The sequence below is a fragment of the Diceros bicornis genome, chromosome 12, assembly GCF_020826845.1.
Source record: "Diceros bicornis minor isolate mBicDic1 chromosome 12, mDicBic1.mat.cur, whole genome shotgun sequence".
Classification (NCBI taxonomy): Eukaryota; Metazoa; Chordata; class Mammalia; order Perissodactyla; family Rhinocerotidae; genus Diceros; species Diceros bicornis.
In genome coordinates this window covers 31,787,441-31,806,265 of record NC_080751.1, presented here as the reverse complement: position 1 = coordinate 31,806,265, position 18,825 = coordinate 31,787,441, and the positions used below count along the sequence as shown (strand labels likewise).

General features: G+C 44.1%; 1 protein-coding gene across 2 annotated transcripts in view; it reads left to right on the top strand.

Annotated features, from left to right (window-relative positions):
• Window positions 1–18,825, top strand: part of SPTBN1 (spectrin beta, non-erythrocytic 1) — a 191,144-nt gene that overhangs the window by 156,389 nt on the left and 15,930 nt on the right. For both annotated transcript variants that reach the window (XM_058551239.1, XM_058551241.1), the window contains 10 exons: window positions 2,781–2,871; window positions 7,645–7,791; window positions 8,666–8,929; window positions 10,217–10,441; window positions 10,868–10,957; window positions 11,134–11,415; window positions 12,114–12,244; window positions 13,528–13,732; window positions 14,118–14,492; window positions 18,493–18,737. In XM_058551239.1, coding sequence (XP_058407222.1) covers window positions 2,781–2,871; window positions 7,645–7,791; window positions 8,666–8,929; window positions 10,217–10,441; window positions 10,868–10,957; window positions 11,134–11,415; window positions 12,114–12,244; window positions 13,528–13,732; window positions 14,118–14,492; window positions 18,493–18,737 — 2,055 coding nt within the window. The remainder of the gene's footprint in view (window positions 1–2,780; window positions 2,872–7,644; window positions 7,792–8,665; window positions 8,930–10,216; window positions 10,442–10,867; window positions 10,958–11,133; window positions 11,416–12,113; window positions 12,245–13,527; window positions 13,733–14,117; window positions 14,493–18,492; window positions 18,738–18,825) is intronic.

Genomic DNA, 18,825 nt, shown 5'->3' with positions numbered 1-18,825 from the left:
GTGAGCTTCCTGGCTCAAAGGAAAATTCCAGCCACAGCACAGTCCTGGGAGAACAAGGAACAGTATCCAGCTTCATAAAGCTAGACCCTATGTCACATGGGGAGAAAAGCTTAAAAATTACCAACCTGTTATACTCAGGCACCTGAGGTTCTTTACTTTTCACAAGAATCTGGGTTAAACCCAGCATCTGCCCCATGTGATGAGGGAGCTTTTGGGTCTTACTATAGGGGTAGGAGGTGAGAGATGGGAATAAAGCAAGAGATTTAACCTTGCCCTGAACAAAGAGTGCTCTTAGGACTGTGGGAAACTACGGCCAAGTTTTAGAAGGTCCTTCCCTATAATTAAATCCATGATCCAGCCTTGAAAGACCTTTGCGAGTTTCACTTCCCATGAATGCCATCGGTTACCACTAGTAAACAGCTAAGCCACACTCACTTCTCTCGAGGGTTTTCTGAGTCAGCAACAGTTTCGGCTGCCTGCATAGCTGTTTTTCACTCTGCAGAGCACATCAGTCAAAGGCCATCATCTTGCCCTCTCCTAGATCTGTGCCATTTGGACATGGGGCCCTAAATCGCCGTTTGGCCTTTTCCTTCTTCACAGTCCCACTGTAAGAGAAATCCCCCACCACAGAAATCTGCTGGGCACATGTCAAACTTGGTTATGTAGAGATAAATTCAAGATTCTGTCTGGTTGTATCTCTCTCAGTGAATCTTCTCAGACAGTGTTTACAGTTATTTTTATTTCCAGTATTTCCCTGAGCTTCAAGGATGTATGTCCTGTTGTAACTGCTGGTGTCTGAGTCTCCCTTGCCATCATAGCTCTTTCGTGTGGCACTGTGGAAGAGAATGGGTTCTTTTATTCCAGGCCTTTCAGCAAAGGCAGGACTCTCGCATTTTGTGCCTAACTCCAACTCAAATTACTTTTCTCCTCAAGATTTGCTTTATTTTCTTAAAACCCCCTACAAATAGTGACTGGAATTTGAGGGTAGGGAACTTGAAGAACTTTTCTTGACGTTTCTTCCACACCCACATTTTTAGATGGCTATTCCAAACTCACTAACAAAATTTTTTTTTAAATTTCTGGTCTCTGAGAAAGGATAGCAATGAAGTAAAGGGACTTTGGTCTTTATTTTTTGGTGTTATAAAAGCAATAGAATGTTAAAAGTTTAGGGGGGGAAACTACTACCTTTAATCTCATTGTAGCACATGCCATTTTAGTTTTTGCTTTCTAATCTGTGCCTTGGGAGTTTTATATCATTGAATATCCATAAACTCTTTTCATTTAACATTATATAAGAAGTATTTTTCTATTTTTGCATTTTGCCTAAGTGGTATAAACATAGTAAGATCCCTTTTTCTGAAGCTCTGAAACTCCTTTCAACTAAAAAATAAAATTAAAAAGTCATTATATGTGTGTAGCATATACCTGACAGTATTATTTCCATTCGTGTTATTCCTGGTGTTCTGTGGTCACTGGTACCTCTAGGAGCAGAGGGCATTTCCCTTCGGCTCCCCGGGCAGATCACAGCTGCAGTGCTGCCTCTGTCACTTGTTTTGCCAGCACTCACTGAGGGCCCACGTGACACATGGCATTGCTGTAAGATCTGTCTTGCTCCTCAGGAGGATTCTTTAAAAGTCAGTCAGCAGCAAGTGCCCACTGAGCTGCTCTTTCTTGGCATTGTGGGAAATCAGAGGTTGTGTGCTTCCTCAGCCCTGCCATAGGGGGCCGGCAGAGCTGGGCAAGAGACCTTGCCCAGGCACGTGCAGCAAGAAATTGCTCTGAGAATCAGAGTGAAAACCCAAACCTCTTCATTTGCATTCTGTTTCTTTACCACTCTTAATACCCTGCACTTAGGCTGCCTGGCTTGCCTAAGTTACTCAGGAATATCGGGGAAGCTGTGTTGTGGCAGTGCTGATTCTCTGTGTGATGTAGTCCTCGTGACTGCGGTAGAATCATTTAAAGGCCGTCCTTGCGCGCCACTCAGAGCATCCACGTAGCTATCCTTCACAGTCTCTGGTGGAGAGCCTAAGCCACTGGGCGCGTGTTGGAAGTTTGCCAGTGAGTTCTGGCACTTCCACAGTGTGTGTGAAGAAGCTGTGTCCGGCGTTCCAGCTGGGGAGTGAGCACCCCGTTTCCCTTGTTGTTCATAAGTTCAGCAACTCCTTCTAATTCTTACAAGTTCTTTGTTTAAGTTTTTGTACTTAAACTTCTTAAACCTTGATTACTCTTATCTATTTAGAGTGGGGTTGAGTAGATAGAAATCTCAGAGGTCCAAAAATTTTCGTTCCTGGTTTGTTGTTTTTGGTGATCTTTTCTCAAGATGGGAATTTGTTCATCAGGAAACATTAATTTAAAGCCAGTTACATGATAGTATATATTTTCTTAGCCATGTATATGTCCTGTCACCTAGTTATGAGTTTCTTGAAGGTAAGTTTCAAATTCTCCCACAGTGCCTGAAATGGAGACTTGAAGACAGTGATGCTCAGATTTTTTTTCCTAGCACCAGATGAGGAAGCACAAATTTATACAGCTTATTTGACTGCATCCCTGGCCTGTTGTGTGGCTTGAACAGGTGTCTTGGTCTCTCTTGTACCGTGGCTTACTCATTTGGAGGATGCTAAACTGGCTTGTTTATCTTGTCTCCTTGACATAATTGAGAACTGTAAGCAAACCGTTTTCACTTTATATAGAAACCCAGGAAAGAAGTTGAGTTTTAAATTCTGCTTTTCAAAATTCTCTCCCTCCCTTTTTAAAAATTATTTTTATCATCATTATAACAGACATAGGAGGAATCGTGAAGCAGCCAGTGAGCTTCTGATGAGATTGAAGGACAACAGGGATCTTCAGAAATTCCTACAAGATTGTCAGGAGGTATGTCTCCCTTTAACCTCTCCCTTCCTTGTTTCTAACAAGAGCTAGCAAACATTTGACAGAAAAGCCCTTGGGATTATAAAATTAATTGAGGCCAGAAATTCATATCACCTCTATAATTTGTAGGTGGGGCGGTTTGGCACCTTGTCAGTTCTCCAGCCTTACAAGCTACCACCAGAGTAACTAGATTATTATAATCTAGAATATTATAGTCCAGAACTGTGCTGTCCATCTCAGTAGAACTAGCCACATGTGGCTATTATATTTTAAGTCAATTAAAATTAAGATAAGAGTATAGTTCCTCCATCATACTGGATGTATTTTAAGTGCTCAGTAGCCAACTGTGATTAGTGGCTGCCATATTGGGTATTTCCATTGTTGAAGACAGTGATATCCTAGAATATTCTATAACCTAAAAAGCATTTAATATTATGTTTTAACTATTTAAAGTAATGTACATTTAATGGTGTGGAAGGAAAAGACTAAAGAAACTGGAACTGGCTACCCAGGTAAGAAGCAAAGATTAAAAAAATAAAACCTGAGTTTCTTATTCACTGAAGACCTTGATATATACATCTTTCGTGCTCCTTAGATATACATCTAAGATGCCAAGAGCAGTAATCCTGATTTCAGCTCTTGAGTTTAACATGTGGTATTCAACTGATGACTCTCGTACTATTTCATGCTCCCCTGATAAACACATAAACAAACTTGGAAAACTAAGGTTAGCTAGAAAAATGCAGTCTCTCTGCAAGCTAGTTGGAGAAAAGCATCCAGCTGACTTTACATGCGTGAGTTCATGAGCACATCGTATTTCTCTGGCAGAGAACAACAGTGTAACTCAGTCCTCTCTGGTTTATTAGACTAAATCCCCTCGGAGGCAAAAACGGGATGAAGAATATCCAAGTGAAGCTGCAGGGACCTTGGGGAGTGGGGTTAGAGAGTATGGGGACAGGATCAGGTCGTGTGCTAAGAATATGACTGAAATCATTACAAACATTTTATATGCGAACGTGTGGCTGTGTGTTAAAAAAAAAATACAGCTCAACAATGATCATGTTAGATCATGTGACAGAAGCGATCTTTCACGTCCATTGAACTGCTATCTTACTGTGAATCTTGCAATATGCTCTAGCAGCTAAACCTTAAGAAGGAAAGCCCCTAAACTATGTAGTTTAGGGTCTATCGGCTTTCAGTGCCACATTGATGAATGCAGGTCTCAGGGGGATTTGCCTGGAGCTGGGCAGGCTGAAGACAGGAGTGCCTCTTCAGGTGCCGTCCAAGCACGAATAACCTATTTGAAAAGGATGCTCATGGAAAGAGGCATTCATGGCCACAGACAGGGTGGGAGCAGACGAATGGGAGGTACAGTCAGCTGTGTGGAGTTGCATTTGTGCTGCAGTGAGTACCAAGTGCCCTTTAGCATTGGAGTAAGAGGGCTCAGGACGTGTTTACAGCCTGGGCCGTGCCTTCCAGAGTCAAGGTCCCTGTATTACCTTGATGTTTCCCTGGAAGCACCATCAATGACTGGTTTTAACCTTAGGCCATAATGGAGTAGGAATCAATAGGATTCCATACTCTCCCTTAAAGGGCAAGTTAATGAGATGAAATTCCTTGAGTTGAGCCTGGTGAAACCTGGTCTAAATTTGAGAAAAAGAATGCCAGGAAATGAGCGGGAGTTGAGGGGACAATAAGAAGCCTTGAGAGAAACCCAGTTGCAATTTCCAGCCCCCTATTTTTCTTTTACATACATGTGGGTTCATAAGTAGAAATGTGTGGAAAAAGGAAGTAAATAAAACCATAGTCCTTCCCAGGGGAGTTACAGGAAATAGTCAGGCTTACTAGGTCTTTAGATCTTTGTTAACACTTGTTCCAAATTAGCATTGTTGGTTGTGAGGAGGAGTTCACTCCCCAACACACACTAGTGTGTTAGACATGCCCAGAGGGCTCGATCCTGTGTGATTTCCCCTCAAAGCATGCAGAAAGGTTTTGGCTGGGCTTTTATGTCCTGGAGAGGATTAGCAGGTCTCCTTGTGACTGCTCTGCCAAGGCTCACTGGTTTATCCTTTCTTTCCTTGAACCCATAGTGTCTGCTGGGGCGTGCCAGTGTCCCGTATCAGCATATGCAGTTTCTGTGCGGTGACAGAATTTAGGCTAGGTTTAGGGGCTCCAGAACCCTTGGTGTAGAAGCATAAGCAAAGGGGTGATGTGTATTATTCTTTGGCTGTAAACTTTCCATCATTCAGCCTCATTAAAATACGCCCCTTTTTAGCCAGAATCTCTGAGAATGGAGTTTGTGTGTGGACCAGCCCTGCTTTTGAAAGTCTACCTCTTAAGCTGGTAGATATTTACAGAGCACCCAGAGCTCAGGTTTAATAGCATTGCTGGCTCTTGGCATTGTTGGAGGTCTAGGGAATTCACGTTGTTCCTTTGTCACACCCTGTCCCTTGTGGGTACCTTGGTTAGAGGTGAGACAGGTTGTGACATCTGCTGTTGTTGCCAGCCCCCATAAGCACTGCCTGGATGGGGAAATTGATTGCAGCAGCAGTAGGGTGGGAATGAGCAGGGGCCCTCATATTCCCAGTTATAGATGGGGATACAAAAAGCCTCATAATTTTTATAGTGTTATTTTAGTGTGATATCCTGAAAAATGAATGGTGTAAAAAATAGTGCTTTTTTGCTTTATTCACTCACAGCACACCTCCTGTTTTCTGAAACTGAATTTTTTTTTCAGGAGGGCCGTATAACTAGTGTGTGTGGCACAGGGATAGTGAGTTCAGTGCTTCGCTGTGAGCTTAATTCAGTGATCAAAGCATTTTTCCTATCCCTTTCCAGTCTGCGCGGTGTTCTTTTCTGCAGAGACTAAGGATATTCTTAAATGACCTTTGTAAATGCCCACAGATAATAACTGTAGTTCTGATTCCAGAATGCTGATGAAGGGCTGATGAACTAGCAAGTTCCATAGATCCATTCCATTGTGCTGTATAGCATGATGCTTTATCTGTGGGATGATGTGTTCAGCAAAGAGCAGATTTGTTTATAAGCCTTTGATTTTTATGTAACTCTTTTTTTTAAATCTCTCTTGGGTAGGTGGTTATGAATAGCAAAAATATGTGAATGTCCTTTGCAATTTGGATAAATGCTTTCTATTGTGTTTAATCTGTGTATGTTTGTGTGTGTGGAATACAGGGGTAAGTTTTACCATTTTGTTTCCTTTTCATCCCTTTTCCCCTATGAATGAATGGCCATAGTATTTCAGATTTTAGCTACTCAGTTAACTGGAAAATAGGTAATTCTTTTCAAGTAGGAAATTTAGTGTCTCTGTTGTTGTGTAACAAATCTATGGTCTTTGCTTTCAAAGGGCGTTATGAGATTTACTGGTTCTTCCCCTTGATAAAGAGTGGCATCAAAGATTTCACTGCCTTTTACTTTCAACCCCTGCCCCCTCCTGCGTGGTGGGTGAATATCTTGAGAAAGGTACAGATGGTGCCTGGAGTTCCCCACGGTCAGAGCCAGGGGTGCTCCTGTGACCTGCATCACCCTCCTTGACGTAGTTTTCAAAGAACAGACTTTCTGTTGTTGAAGCAAATTTATGGAGAAATCTTTCCCAGCAGCAGCCCAGAGTACGAGTGAATGGCCTTGGAAATGTTGATTCTGTAGGGGTTTCTATTGGTTTTATATGTCATTTCTAAACCTTTTGGAAATAGGACCATGAAGGAGTTTGGGTACAACTTGGTTGTGGCAGCGACTGATAATAAAAGTCACAAGGGAGAAGGGACACAGTCCCTGAAGACGTTTGCTTCTGGTTCCGGGCTGACCCTGCACTCCTTTGTATATCTTCCGCCTGGACAAACAAAAAGCTCTTCCTGGGCTAGTGCTGGGCATGGGGTAGTAATTAGGATCCTAGCCTGGCCAACTCCAGGCAGGCAGTAAGGAGCCAGGCGAATCGGGACGAAAGCCAGCAGGAGAAGTGTGTCCGGGGCCTCTGGTTAAGCTGACTCCCACCCCGAGCCTCGTGAGAGAACTCCGTTCTCACAGCTGTCAGTGACTGGCAGGCTTTGTGAGGCTTTCCAGAGTTTAGATCCAAGTAGACATGTTGGGTCTCAAAATCAAGGCCTGTGAAGTGTTCTTGGACTGAATGGAAGGCCCTTTAGAGAAATAGCAGCTATAGAAAAAGAGGTGACGGTGACTCAAACTTGAAGGAAACATTGAGAGAGCATCAATGTTGCTGTCATCCCTACAGTGAGCAAGTTATTTATGCTTTTTGGCATTCCCATAGATAAACCCATGAAGGGGAGGGAGGGATAAAAGAGTAGAGTTTTTGTGTTTTTTATAGTAGAACTAAAAGAGTAAAAAGATTACTGAACGGAGTAAAAGACAGTTAATCATGATTAACATGGTATAGCTGGCATAGGTATTGGGAAGAGAAAGAAGGTTGTGACTTGGACTGGTTAGGGCAGAATTTTAAACACACGGCTTTGGGGGAAAAGCTGGTTAAGAGTGCCAAGCAGTTTGAAAGCTGGCTCGGAGAGCTTTTGTACTTCTGGATTCAGTGTTAGATACATAGTTTGCAGCAAGGCTCAGGTACAGCCTCCATACAGTGGAGATGCCTGTCATGACAGGGCAGAGTTGTAAAGTAAATATTTGGTTGTCTGTTGACATGGAAACGTGCAGTATGCATAGTATGACATACACAGCTCTGTCCAGGCAGAAAAAAAGGCTGATGTCTATGATCACAGTCTCTGAAACCTTCCTGATGTTTTTTTTTCCTAGCTCTCTCTCTGGATCAATGAAAAAATGCTTACAGCCCAGGACATGTCCTATGATGAAGCCAGAAATCTGCACAGTAAATGGTTAAAACATCAAGCATTTATGGCAGAACTAGCATCCAACAAGGAATGGCTTGACAAAATTGAGAAGGTGAGTTAAAATGTTTGGTGAGGCTCCCATTTCCGCAGTGTGGCCGTGGTGAGAAAACGAACTGGGTGGAAATGAGCTTTTCATTTAGCACATTTTCCAGCATATTTGAATCACATCAGATCATATAGAAAAGTTACACAGCCCGCAGCAGTCCCACTTCCCCTCACCACACCCTGACTTCAACCCAGCAGAAGGGAGCAGAATAGCAGCGACCCAGCTAGGTGGTACAAAAACGCTTGATTTATCTTTTAATGAAAACTAGGTGTTTAGTTTCTGTTGTGTATCTCTTCTCCTGCAGATGACCGAATGTGAGCCCCCGGGGCAGAGTCCCCACTATCTTGATCGTATTACATGTATTGGACTGTGACAGAGACTGATGAGATCCAGTTGCACAGAATTTAGAAATATTATGTATTTTAAGTTTTCCCTATCTTTCCTGTGTGACTACTGTATCCTAAGCACTATAATAATTTACGTTGTATTATTTCGGCACAGAGAGATTCCATGCAGCATAACTGAACACGAATGTGAAGTTCCCTGCCCTCCCTTCTCTTTCTTCACACTTTTTATATTGTTTTAGACTCTTAATGGTTAAAATAATGTGTTAGGTCTTTTGGGGGTGACGTGGAGGGGATGAAGTCTTAGGTTCTCCTGTTGAAACGATTTCTGCCTCCAGCAGTCACTTCTTGCTTGACTCCCACGAAAGCCATATAGTGTGCGTAGACTAGGCCATTATCAGTTTTACTGAGCAGTAACTTCATGTGGAAGGACTCTATGTTGAATGAATTAGGTAAATCACAGATCAGATATCTTAAGTTTGTTTTTCACAGTGACTTTTGTTCTCCAGCAGACTGTATTTATTTGTGTTTTCCAGGAAGGAATGCAGCTCATTTCAGAAAAGCCCGAGACAGAAGCCGTGGTGAAGGAGAAACTCACTGGTTTACATAAAATGTGGGAAGTCCTTGAATCCACCACCCAGACCAAGGCCCAGCGGCTCTTTGATGCAAACAAGGCTGAACTTTTCACCCAGAGCTGCGCAGATCTGGACAAATGGCTGCATGGCCTGGAGAGTCAGATCCAATCTGATGACTACGGCAAAGACCTCACCAGCGTCAACATCCTGCTGAAAAAGCAACAGGCAAGCGCGAGGCAACCACGTACTTGGGCCTGTGTCTGTTACTGCCATAGTCTTAATAGTCTTAACTCACCCACTATGTTCTCAGCCATCCACCTCTATGTGAAGGGATTGTAACCCAGCTGTTTGCTCTGACAGCATCATGGAGCTTTCCAGAATCAACTGGAAAGACACAGTATTAGTACAATTATTGGGTGTCCGTGCATGGGAATACTGTTTTTATCATCGTCTTAGTTGATAGATAGTATCACCATTTAACAATTGAGTAAATATTCATTGTTCAGGGTACTTAATAGATAATAAAAGAAATTTGGGTTTTTTACATCATGATAGAACACTGTAAGGGCAAATGAATTTACTTGGAAATTATGAGAAAACAGCTCCAGTGAGGTTGAGAAAGCAAGTTGGTGGCAGAATCTTCCAGTGGCTCTCCTGGTTGGGTTTGCAGTGCATGGCCAAATTCCAGGCCCAACAGTTCTGCTGAGAACCAGTCCCTGCAGGAGCATGTTTGCCAAGTGCTGAGTCTTGTTTCTTCAAAGTGACACTCACCCTACCTTTTGCTAAATGGTGCAGTTTCTCTGCTCTTCAAGTTATTATACATTAAAGAGTGTTTTTATGGGTGGTTTTTAGTTGCAGCTGTTTACCTCCACTTCCTAAGAAAGGAATCAATTTATTCCCAGATACCATCCCCTATCTCTAAGCTGTCAGTATGTGGTCTTCGCAGTGTGGTGTTTCCTGAGGGAGACACCTCTGCTTTCACTTCCACTCAATTTTCCTCATGTAAATAAACAACTAGTATGTTTTCAGCTGATTATCCAGTATTTAAAAAAAGAATAATCAGCTTTCTGAATAAAGAAATTGAGAGAAGATGATAACATTAGCTGTCCTTCTTGCCTAAAAGACCTGGAACCTCAAGACTTGGTTCCTTTCTGATAGTTAAACTGGTTTCCAACATCGGTTATGGCTTCTGAACAGGCAGATGAAGACTGTCCTTTCCCCATAATTAATTCTTATTTCCTCTGTCATTTGCCTCCTAAAGTTCCTATATAAACTTGAATGTTGCTCCCAAGTTTAAAAATCCTAGAAAGGGATTTTTAAAAAAAACAGCTGACGAAGTGGAATTCTAAGTGATAGTGTGATAGATGTTAGGAACCATTTCTTGGTCTCTCGTCTCTTTACATTAATATTCATCCATCTTCCATTTTGGCCAGTGTGAAAAACAAACAGTTCATAGGGTTGTCTGTGTTTCCCTGTCTCTGGTGTGAAGGTTGGTCTGTTTTCTGCCCTCAGATGCTGGAGAATCAGATGGAGGTGCGGAAGAAGGAGATCGAAGAGCTCCAGAGCCAGGCCCAGGCACTGAGTCAGGAGGGGAAGAGCACCGACGAGGTGGACAGCAAGCGCCTCACTGTGCAGACCAAGTTCATGGAATTGCTGGAGCCCTTGAATGAAAGGAAGCATAACCTGCTGGCCTCCAAGGAGATCCACCAGTTCAACAGGGATGTGGAGGACGAGATCGTGAGTAGACCCTCACCTGTCCTGCCTGAAGCCCGTGTTCTCACTTCTCTGCTGGACTCACCTTGGGCCACGGTGGTGAGCTGAGTTGTAAAAGCTCATGCTCTGTGTATTCACACAAAATGCAACTCCATTTTTCTGTCTGGTTTTCTAAAGATATTCTAGGGTTTTCATGCCCCTAAAACAAGAAGTTTAGAAATAAATAAAGAATGTGGATTCACGGTGAGTCCAGCGTTGAGAATGAAGTAAGGTCTGGGAGACTAGCCCTTGTCCTGTATTGGAGAAGAAGAGCAGGTTCCTCAGGCAGCCATTCCCAGTGGGATCGAACACGCTTTTCTCTCTCAAGCTGGAACTCCCTGTTGCCCTTGTTCATGTCAAATATTTGTTCTTTTTGAGTGGTCCTGATCACCTATTTACAATTTTTTCTAGTTGTGGGTTGGAGAGAGGATGCCTTTGGCAACTTCGAGAGATCATGGCCACAACCTTCAGACTGTGCAGCTGTTAATAAAGAAAAATCAGGTAAGCATTTCTGCTCAGGCCAACTCAGTCTGATAAATAATTGCTTCAAATTACAAGGCAGCGAATGTGAGAGAGTTTTGAAGGCTTACGATTTCTCCTTGGCCCTCATGGCTTGGCATAAACAGTATGCTGTTGCAGTTTAGCAAGCCTTTCGTTTGTGTTACCTGCTCCCACAGACCCTCCAGAAAGAAATCCAGGGGCACCAGCCTCGTATCGATGACATCTTTGAGAGGAGCCAAAACATCGTGACTGACAGCAGCAGCCTCAATGCCGAGGCCATCCGGCAGAGGCTTGCCGACCTGAAGGAGCAGTGGGGCTGCCTCATTGAGGAGACGGAGAATCGCCACAGGCGGCTCGAGGAGGCACACAGGGCCCAGCAGTACTACTTTGACGCGGCTGAGGCCGAGGCGTGGATGAGCGAGCAGGAGCTGTACATGATGTCTGAGGAGAAGGCCAAGGTGAGAGAGGGTTCTGGCCCTCTACAAAAGAAGTGGAGTCCCATCCCTGCCCCAGAAGAACCTGTGACTTCGAGCTTGTTTTCTGCCGGGGGCTGGGTCTTTGTGAAATACTTCATTGTTGCCTTTGAGTATCATGGCGGCACAATGGTGCATAAAGGTGGCTGGAATCTGGCTATTTCTCTTTGATGCAGAATTTTCTTGTCTGAATCTTGGTGTGTCATTAAGACTGGGTTCATTCTGCCTTTTTTTTTTTTTTTTTTTAAATAGGAATTTGCCAGAGTCCTTCTTGCTTTTTCTAGTTATAGGATTACCTAAACTTTATAACATACAAAATGCTTTTGAGACAATTGGAAAGTATTTTAAGGTTCCAGAATGCTGTCATCTACATATCTGTTAGACTGTGAGGAGTTTCAGCCAGCCAGGATGTGCTTGGTTTGCCCAGGCTTTGCTTTATACCTCAGAGGGGTCTTGGTCATTCTGCATTGTCCTCATGTTCGTCTTTCACAGAAGCTTCCCACAGTCCAGTCTGTACTGACACTCTTGAAATGCTTCTGTGTTCCGCTGCCCCTATCACACTTATGGTTATTTTCTTTCTGATGATTTTTCCTCTTGCCCCAAATGCTGTCAACCCATCCCTCTTTAAGGTGTGTTGGGTCGGAGGGGACGGCTGTGGTCGTGATAGTCACCTCTCTTTGCAGGATGAACAGAGTGCCGTCTCCATGTTGAAGAAGCACCAGATTTTGGAACAAGCCGTGGAGGACTATGCAGAGACAGTGCATCAGCTCTCTAAGACCAGCCGGGCCCTGGTGGCCGATGGCCATCCTGAAAAGTGAGTGCCATTATGTAAAGATGATACTGGTCGATCACTTCTTCCCAGTAAGGACCTCTTACTCTGACCCATGCAAAAGGAAATGGTAGGATTCATTTTGAGTAACTGCTAATGTAGACCTTTGGGAAGCATTTGTAAAACAGACCCAGTAAGCCTGTGCTGAATAGGAAGGGTGAGCTGTCATATTAGGAAATAGCTCTTATGGATTAAATATCTCCTGTTGGCCAAGGCCCTATTGAGAGGTTATTGGTATCATGAGTCAGAAGTACAGATTGACTTGCACAGATACAGGTTATCAAAGCACCTACCCTTGGGTTGAAAAAGTCATCCAGTTTAGGAAAGTCATTATTAGCTTTAAGAGGAGTGGTAGACAATAATACACGGACCTGTAAAATAAAAGGACTCCAGAGAAGAACAGAATGATACCACCTCCTAACTCTTATACGTCGAGTCCTTAGAACGCCTTAGGAGTTTAAAAAAAGAGGTATGTGTGTCATACTCCCTGACTGTATGCCAGACTCACGAACTAACTTCAATGGCAGTTGTTTTGGGCTTTCTACGTAACTGCCTTTTATGACTCAGGAAGGAAAGGGATTGGCTTTGTGAGTTGACCAGGGCAAGTGGGAGATAAGGTCAACGGCTGTGTTGGTGTATTGGTCCTTCAGGTGTTCATGACCAGGATTCTCAGGAAAGTGTCCTTTCTAGTCTCCAGTGACAGGGATAAACAGGTCCTTGTTTCTTTGATTTCCTGTTACAAGACAGTCATTCTGGGGAGAAGTTGGAGGGAGGGGGATGCAGCACTCCCAAGACCCACAAAAGGGGAGCAGCAGGCTCTGCCCTCCTGGCAGGGGAGAGCATACAGCCCGGAGAAGGTAAAGGTGTGTGCCAGACGGGGATGTCTTTGGCCGTTCAGCAGCTTGGTACCTGAGGATGGAAGGTGGCTCCTGGACTTTGCATTAACTTTTAACGTCAGAGGAAATCCTGACTTAACAGAGCCAGCAGTGCAGAGAGTTAGGGTTTCTCTCCCCTCCCTCCACCATTACAGTCAGGATGGCCTTCGGCCTTAATTATTGTGCTTTTACATGTTGGCTCTTCATTACTTGAAGTTGAGGTCAAATTTCAGAGTTTTATATTTTAGGCTAAATAGGTTAACCAGAAGTTTCCTTCAAGAAATTTTATGTAACATGTTCTCTTGGCATTTCCGCCTCATTTGTTTTCTCCCTGAAGAACATTTGACATTTAAGGTCCTTTTCCCCCCACTGCCCCCACCCCCCCTTTTCCAGTGAGCGCATTAGCATGCGGCAGTCCAAAGTAGACAAGCTGTACGCTGGCCTGAAAGACCTTGCTGAAGAAAGGAGAGGCAAGCTGGACGAGAGGCACAGGCTCTTCCAACTCAATCGTGAGGTGGATGACCTGGAGCAGTGGATCGCTGAGAGGGAGGTGGTCGCAGGGTCGCACGAATTGGGGCAGGACTATGAGCACGTCACGGCAAGTACTCCGGGCAGAACGTGAGTGGTTGTGCAATGAGTGTTGGGTATGGAAGGCCGTTTGCATTCCTTGTCTGTGAGCACATAAAACACCCCTTGACTGACTTGGATCATAGGTCACAGGGTTTAGTTTCAACTCTGTTTTTGTCACCAGACGACTTTGACTTAGATCGTTTAACCTCTCTGTGCTCCCTTCTCCAGTAGTACAAGGAGATGGAGGCAGTGCCTTACTCTGCTACAGTGAGCAAGAAGGAAGCCTGATTGATTAGAGGTTTTAGAGCTAAGATCTGTTCAGTCATGCATATTATTCGTTTCTTTCCAAAGGACGTTCATGTGATCAAGAAACACTAGTCTCACTGATTTCTTTACACCCGTTCCCGTTTCAGATGTTACAAGAACGATTCCGGGAATTTGCCCGAGACACAGGGAACATTGGGCAGGAGCGTGTGGACACAGTCAATCACATGGCAGATGAACTCATCAACTCTGGGCACTCAGATGCCGCCACCATCGCTGAGTGGAAGGACGGGCTCAACGAAGCTTGGGCTGACCTCCTGGAGCTCATTGACACGAGAACACAGATTCTCGCCGCCTCCTATGAACTGCATAAGTTTTACCACGATGCCAAGGAAATCTTTGGGCGCATACAGGACAAACACAAGAAACTCCCCGAGGAGCTTGGGAGAGATCAGAACACAGTGGAGACCTTACAGAGAATGCACACCACGTTTGAGCACGACATCCAGGCTCTGGGCACGCAGGTGGGTGGGGAGCTGCGCAGGGGTGTGTGTGGGGGCGGTTTTCTTTCCATCAGCATCTTTGTACATCTCTGAGCATCTCTCTTCATTCCTTGGCTCCTCAAAACATGCCTCAAAGCAACAGATCTTAGCTCAGAGTGAATCTTGCCCAGCAAAAAAGAAAAAAAAAGAACGGGCCATGCTCTTGGGGGAGGAACAGGTGGTGGGGGTGACCAGGGTGGAGGAAATTAAAAAAAAAAAAAAGTACCTCAAAGAATTGCCCAAGTTATACGCACATGCGTGCACACATGCACATTGTTATAATGCTCCGTTTGGGAGAACTTATTCCATAAAGTTCTGAGATTGCCACATTTGCAGACATTGTTAGATGGACATCCCCATGATTAAAATAAACCAGATGCACACACAGACATTTGCAAGTTATAGACCTGTCAACAAGAATTTGTATTATATTAGCATAGCCATCCAGAATAATTTCCAAAATAAGACCTTATTATTTTCCATCAACTGGGGTCTGAATTATATATCCAGAAAGATGGAAAACAAGATTCTAATATTTTAATGTCCGTGGTCTTTTTCCCCCTAGTGTAGAATGGCTAACACTAAGACTTTGTTTAAAAGATGTTTGACCAGGTGTTAATAATGTAACAGTAAAAATCTGTGGTGTAATCACTCTATAGTTCGCTCTCTGCACAGTTTCTTGTTTATTCTTATGTCTTTTAGATGAAAAATAAGTTACATCTTTTTTTTTCCCCTAAATTTCATGGTCCTAGAGAAGAAGCCAGTTTTGTTCAAGATACCAGCCCTGAGTTTATCAGGAGTTTTGTTCTTGTCTTTTAGAAGCGCATTGATAATCTAGCGCAGGGAAACTTCTGTAGAAGCTCACGAAGTAAATGTTTTTGGCTTTGTAGGACACAATGGTCCCCGTTGCAGCTACTTAGCTCTGCTATTGCAGCATAAAGCAGCCATAGACAATATGAAAATAAAGGGGCATGGCTGTGTGCCAGTAAATCTTTATTTATAAAAACAGGCAGCCCAGGTTTGACTGTGGGCCGACCCCTGATATAGTGCATCAGCCTCATCACTCTCTGGTGTGCTTTGGGGTTTTCTCTGTGGAGAGACCACCTTTACTGCCGTTTTCTTCTCGCTTCCCCTTAATTTGCCCCTTGTAGAAGCAGAGGGACTTCTGTCACAGCTGGGGCTTTGTTCAGATTAAGTGGCTTCAGCTTCTCTAGCAAGGAGGTAGAAGGTGTCGAGGGAATATTTAAAAAAGATGCCTGGAGTGGCTGAGGGTCTGCATTAAGCAGAATGTAAACGGGCCCACCATGACGTAAGGGTTTCCAGTCTTTCTTTCAGAGCTAGTGGACTCCAGCTCTGTGAAAACTTGCCATCCAAAAGCTTGTCAGCTGCATGTTCAGTGGCTTTCATTACACGTAAGGTCCAGGAGCACCATATGAACATGTAAGGATCCATAACGATGCGGTCTGACATGTGGTTAGAGCAAGGTCGCTGGAGAAGGGCAGACCCTTGTTTGAAGTGGGGCCTGTCGCTCTGTGTCACTGCAAGTTTAATTTACCTCTCTAAGCTTCAGTTCCCTAACACTTGGAGGATTGAGATGTTTGTAAAACGTATGCCATAGCAAGAGCTCCGTGAATGTTCTCTGTTGTTACATAAAAAAGCTTAGGGGAACTTTTGGGAGGCCCAGAGGCAGAGTGAGAACACCCCTGCCCGGCAGCAGGTGTTTCCGCTGCACCTGTAAAATCATTTACTTTTGGAACTTAAAAAGATTCCAGAGATGATGGAGTTGCTCCCTCATTTTTTTAATGAAATCCCTTTACCTTGTGAGGCTCAGAGAGATGAGGGAGCCCATTGAGGGTCCAGTCACATCCAGGACAGGAATCCCCTCCCTCAAGCCTGGCAGTCTCTACCTCAGGGCACCCACTGGGCTAGGCCATTTATAGCTATAAGAGTATGTGTGCCCTTTCTGCGGTTAATGACCCAGTCCAGGTTTACTAGAGCAGAAGGGAAGGCTCTTGGTGCTGGCTCCCAGAAGCCAGTGGTGTTTCCTTCCTGGCCACTTAACTCCTGTGTCAGCCTGACCTGCCACCATTCTCCGTGAGAGCAGTGGGGCACGAGGAAACAACACAGTGTTGGCACCGGATGGTCGTCTTCAGTGAGTCCTCAGAGCTGTAGTTAATCTCTTATGCTGTCCTCCTGCACCTTGCTTTTTGTTGTGAGAGCAAATTAAAAACAGGTAAAGGTTGTTTTTTAAAAATTTTTTGAAATATTTGGTTAGTCATATAGGAAATTAGCTTTTCAAATAATTTCCTAGGGACTTGCTCGTTGTAATTTGAGTTATACCTGAGCCATTACCATGGAAACCAAATGATCATCTTTGCATCTTTTGTAGAAATTTCTTTTCCTTACCTACCACTACCTCAAGTCCCTCTGTGTAGTCGGGGTCAGTAGTCTACCTCCGCCCAAGCCCCAGTGTTGTCCATCCCCATCCCCTTTGACCCCACCTACACCCCCCACGTAGTATTTCCCCACATACTCCCTTCACAGGCATCTGAAGGCTCCTGTCATCCAGGACGACTGTTGTCTGGACGCAGATCACACAACCTACAACCTATCAGTGAATGCAGATTGAATGTACATTCCCCCATATGTCTGTATTTTTAATTAGACATAGTACACATGTATGACACTACTACTATGTATTTTATATACATAAAACATGGAAGAGAAGGAAATTTAAAAATATAAAATAGCCATGGTTATTAGTTTCTCTTGTAAAAGCATATCTTCCTCCCACTCCCCATCCCCCAAAAAAGGTGAAGCCTATTCTTGGTTTTTCCTCCTTTTTATGCGGCAAGTAGACATTATGCACATAGTCTGCACTTTGCTTTTTTCTCTTAGCCATCATCTTGGAGTACTATTCATATGAGAACACAGAGCCCTCCCTCATTCTTTTCCATGACTGCTTAGGGCCTCTTGTATGGATGTGCCATCACTAATTTAACCAGTCCCTCACTGACGGGTATTTACTTTATTTTCCGTCTTTTGCTTTTATAGACAATGCTACAATAATTAACCTTAGGTGTATTTCATTTCCTAAATGTGCAAGAAAGTATGTAGGATAAATTCCCTAGAATGAGATCATAAAATCAAAAGGTACATGCATTTACAAGTTTGATGAACACTGCCCATGCCTTCTATAGGAGCTATAGCCTGTTGTCCAACCAACAGTGAATCAGCTCACTGGCAGGTAAATCATCAAACTTGAATTTTTGCCAACTGGTAGATGAAAAATTACAGCATCTGTGTAGCATCTTTTCATAAGACCCATTCGCATTTCTTATTATGCAAAGTTTTTGAAATTTGAATTTTGAAATTTGGCTAGTTAAAATTTTACCTTGTTAAGCATCAGTCAGTTTTTTCAAGTATATTAGTTGCTGCATTTTTATGTTTTTCAAGTTGAAGCGTCCTCTTGTGAGAGCTCTTTACAGGTGATACGTATATTGTTTTCAGCAACATCACATAGCAAGGGAGGAGGCATTTTCAAAATGTGTTCTTCATGACAATTTCTCATTCATGATGAAAACGTCGTCTTTACCCTGAGGGAGCAGATTAGGTGTTTATTTTTTTAATCTGTCTGGATATGTACCATGTGGTTTCTGTACTGTCTTTATATCCCAGGGCCCCCCCGGGGGACCTTTCCTCACCAAGATCTCCCGCCTGTGTTCCTGTAGCATTTCATTTGTCTTATCCTTCGTGCAGAACTTAATAATGTAGTTCAATACGTTTATAGTAAACTTGGGTTTTTGTGACTTGGATCTCCCTGATGAAATTGTGAGCTTCTTGGGTGGGGGGGTCCCCACTTGGACTTGGTGCTCCGGTTAGCGCGTAAGCAGACAGCATGTGGTGTGTGTGAAGGGAGAGCTGGGGCAATGGAGAGAAAGCCCTGCCATCTCACCTGGCTCATCTCCCCGTGGCTTCGCAGGTAAGGCAGCTGCAGGAGGATGCGGCCCGCCTCCAGGCAGCCTATGCAGGTGACAAGGCCGATGACATCCAGAAGCGGGAGAATGAGGTCCTGGAAGCCTGGAAGGCCCTGCTGGACGCCTGTGAGGGCCGCAGGGTGCGGCTGGTGGACACAGGGGACAAGTTCCGCTTCTTCAGCATGGTGCGCGACCTCATGCTGTGGATGGAGGATGTCATCCGGCAGATCGAAGCCCAGGAGAAGCCAAGGTAACACTCCTGGGCAGGAGGAAATCCGGCTAACTGACCCCAGGTTAATGCATAGAAGGGATCTTCCAGAGAGAACTAGAGGCCTTGC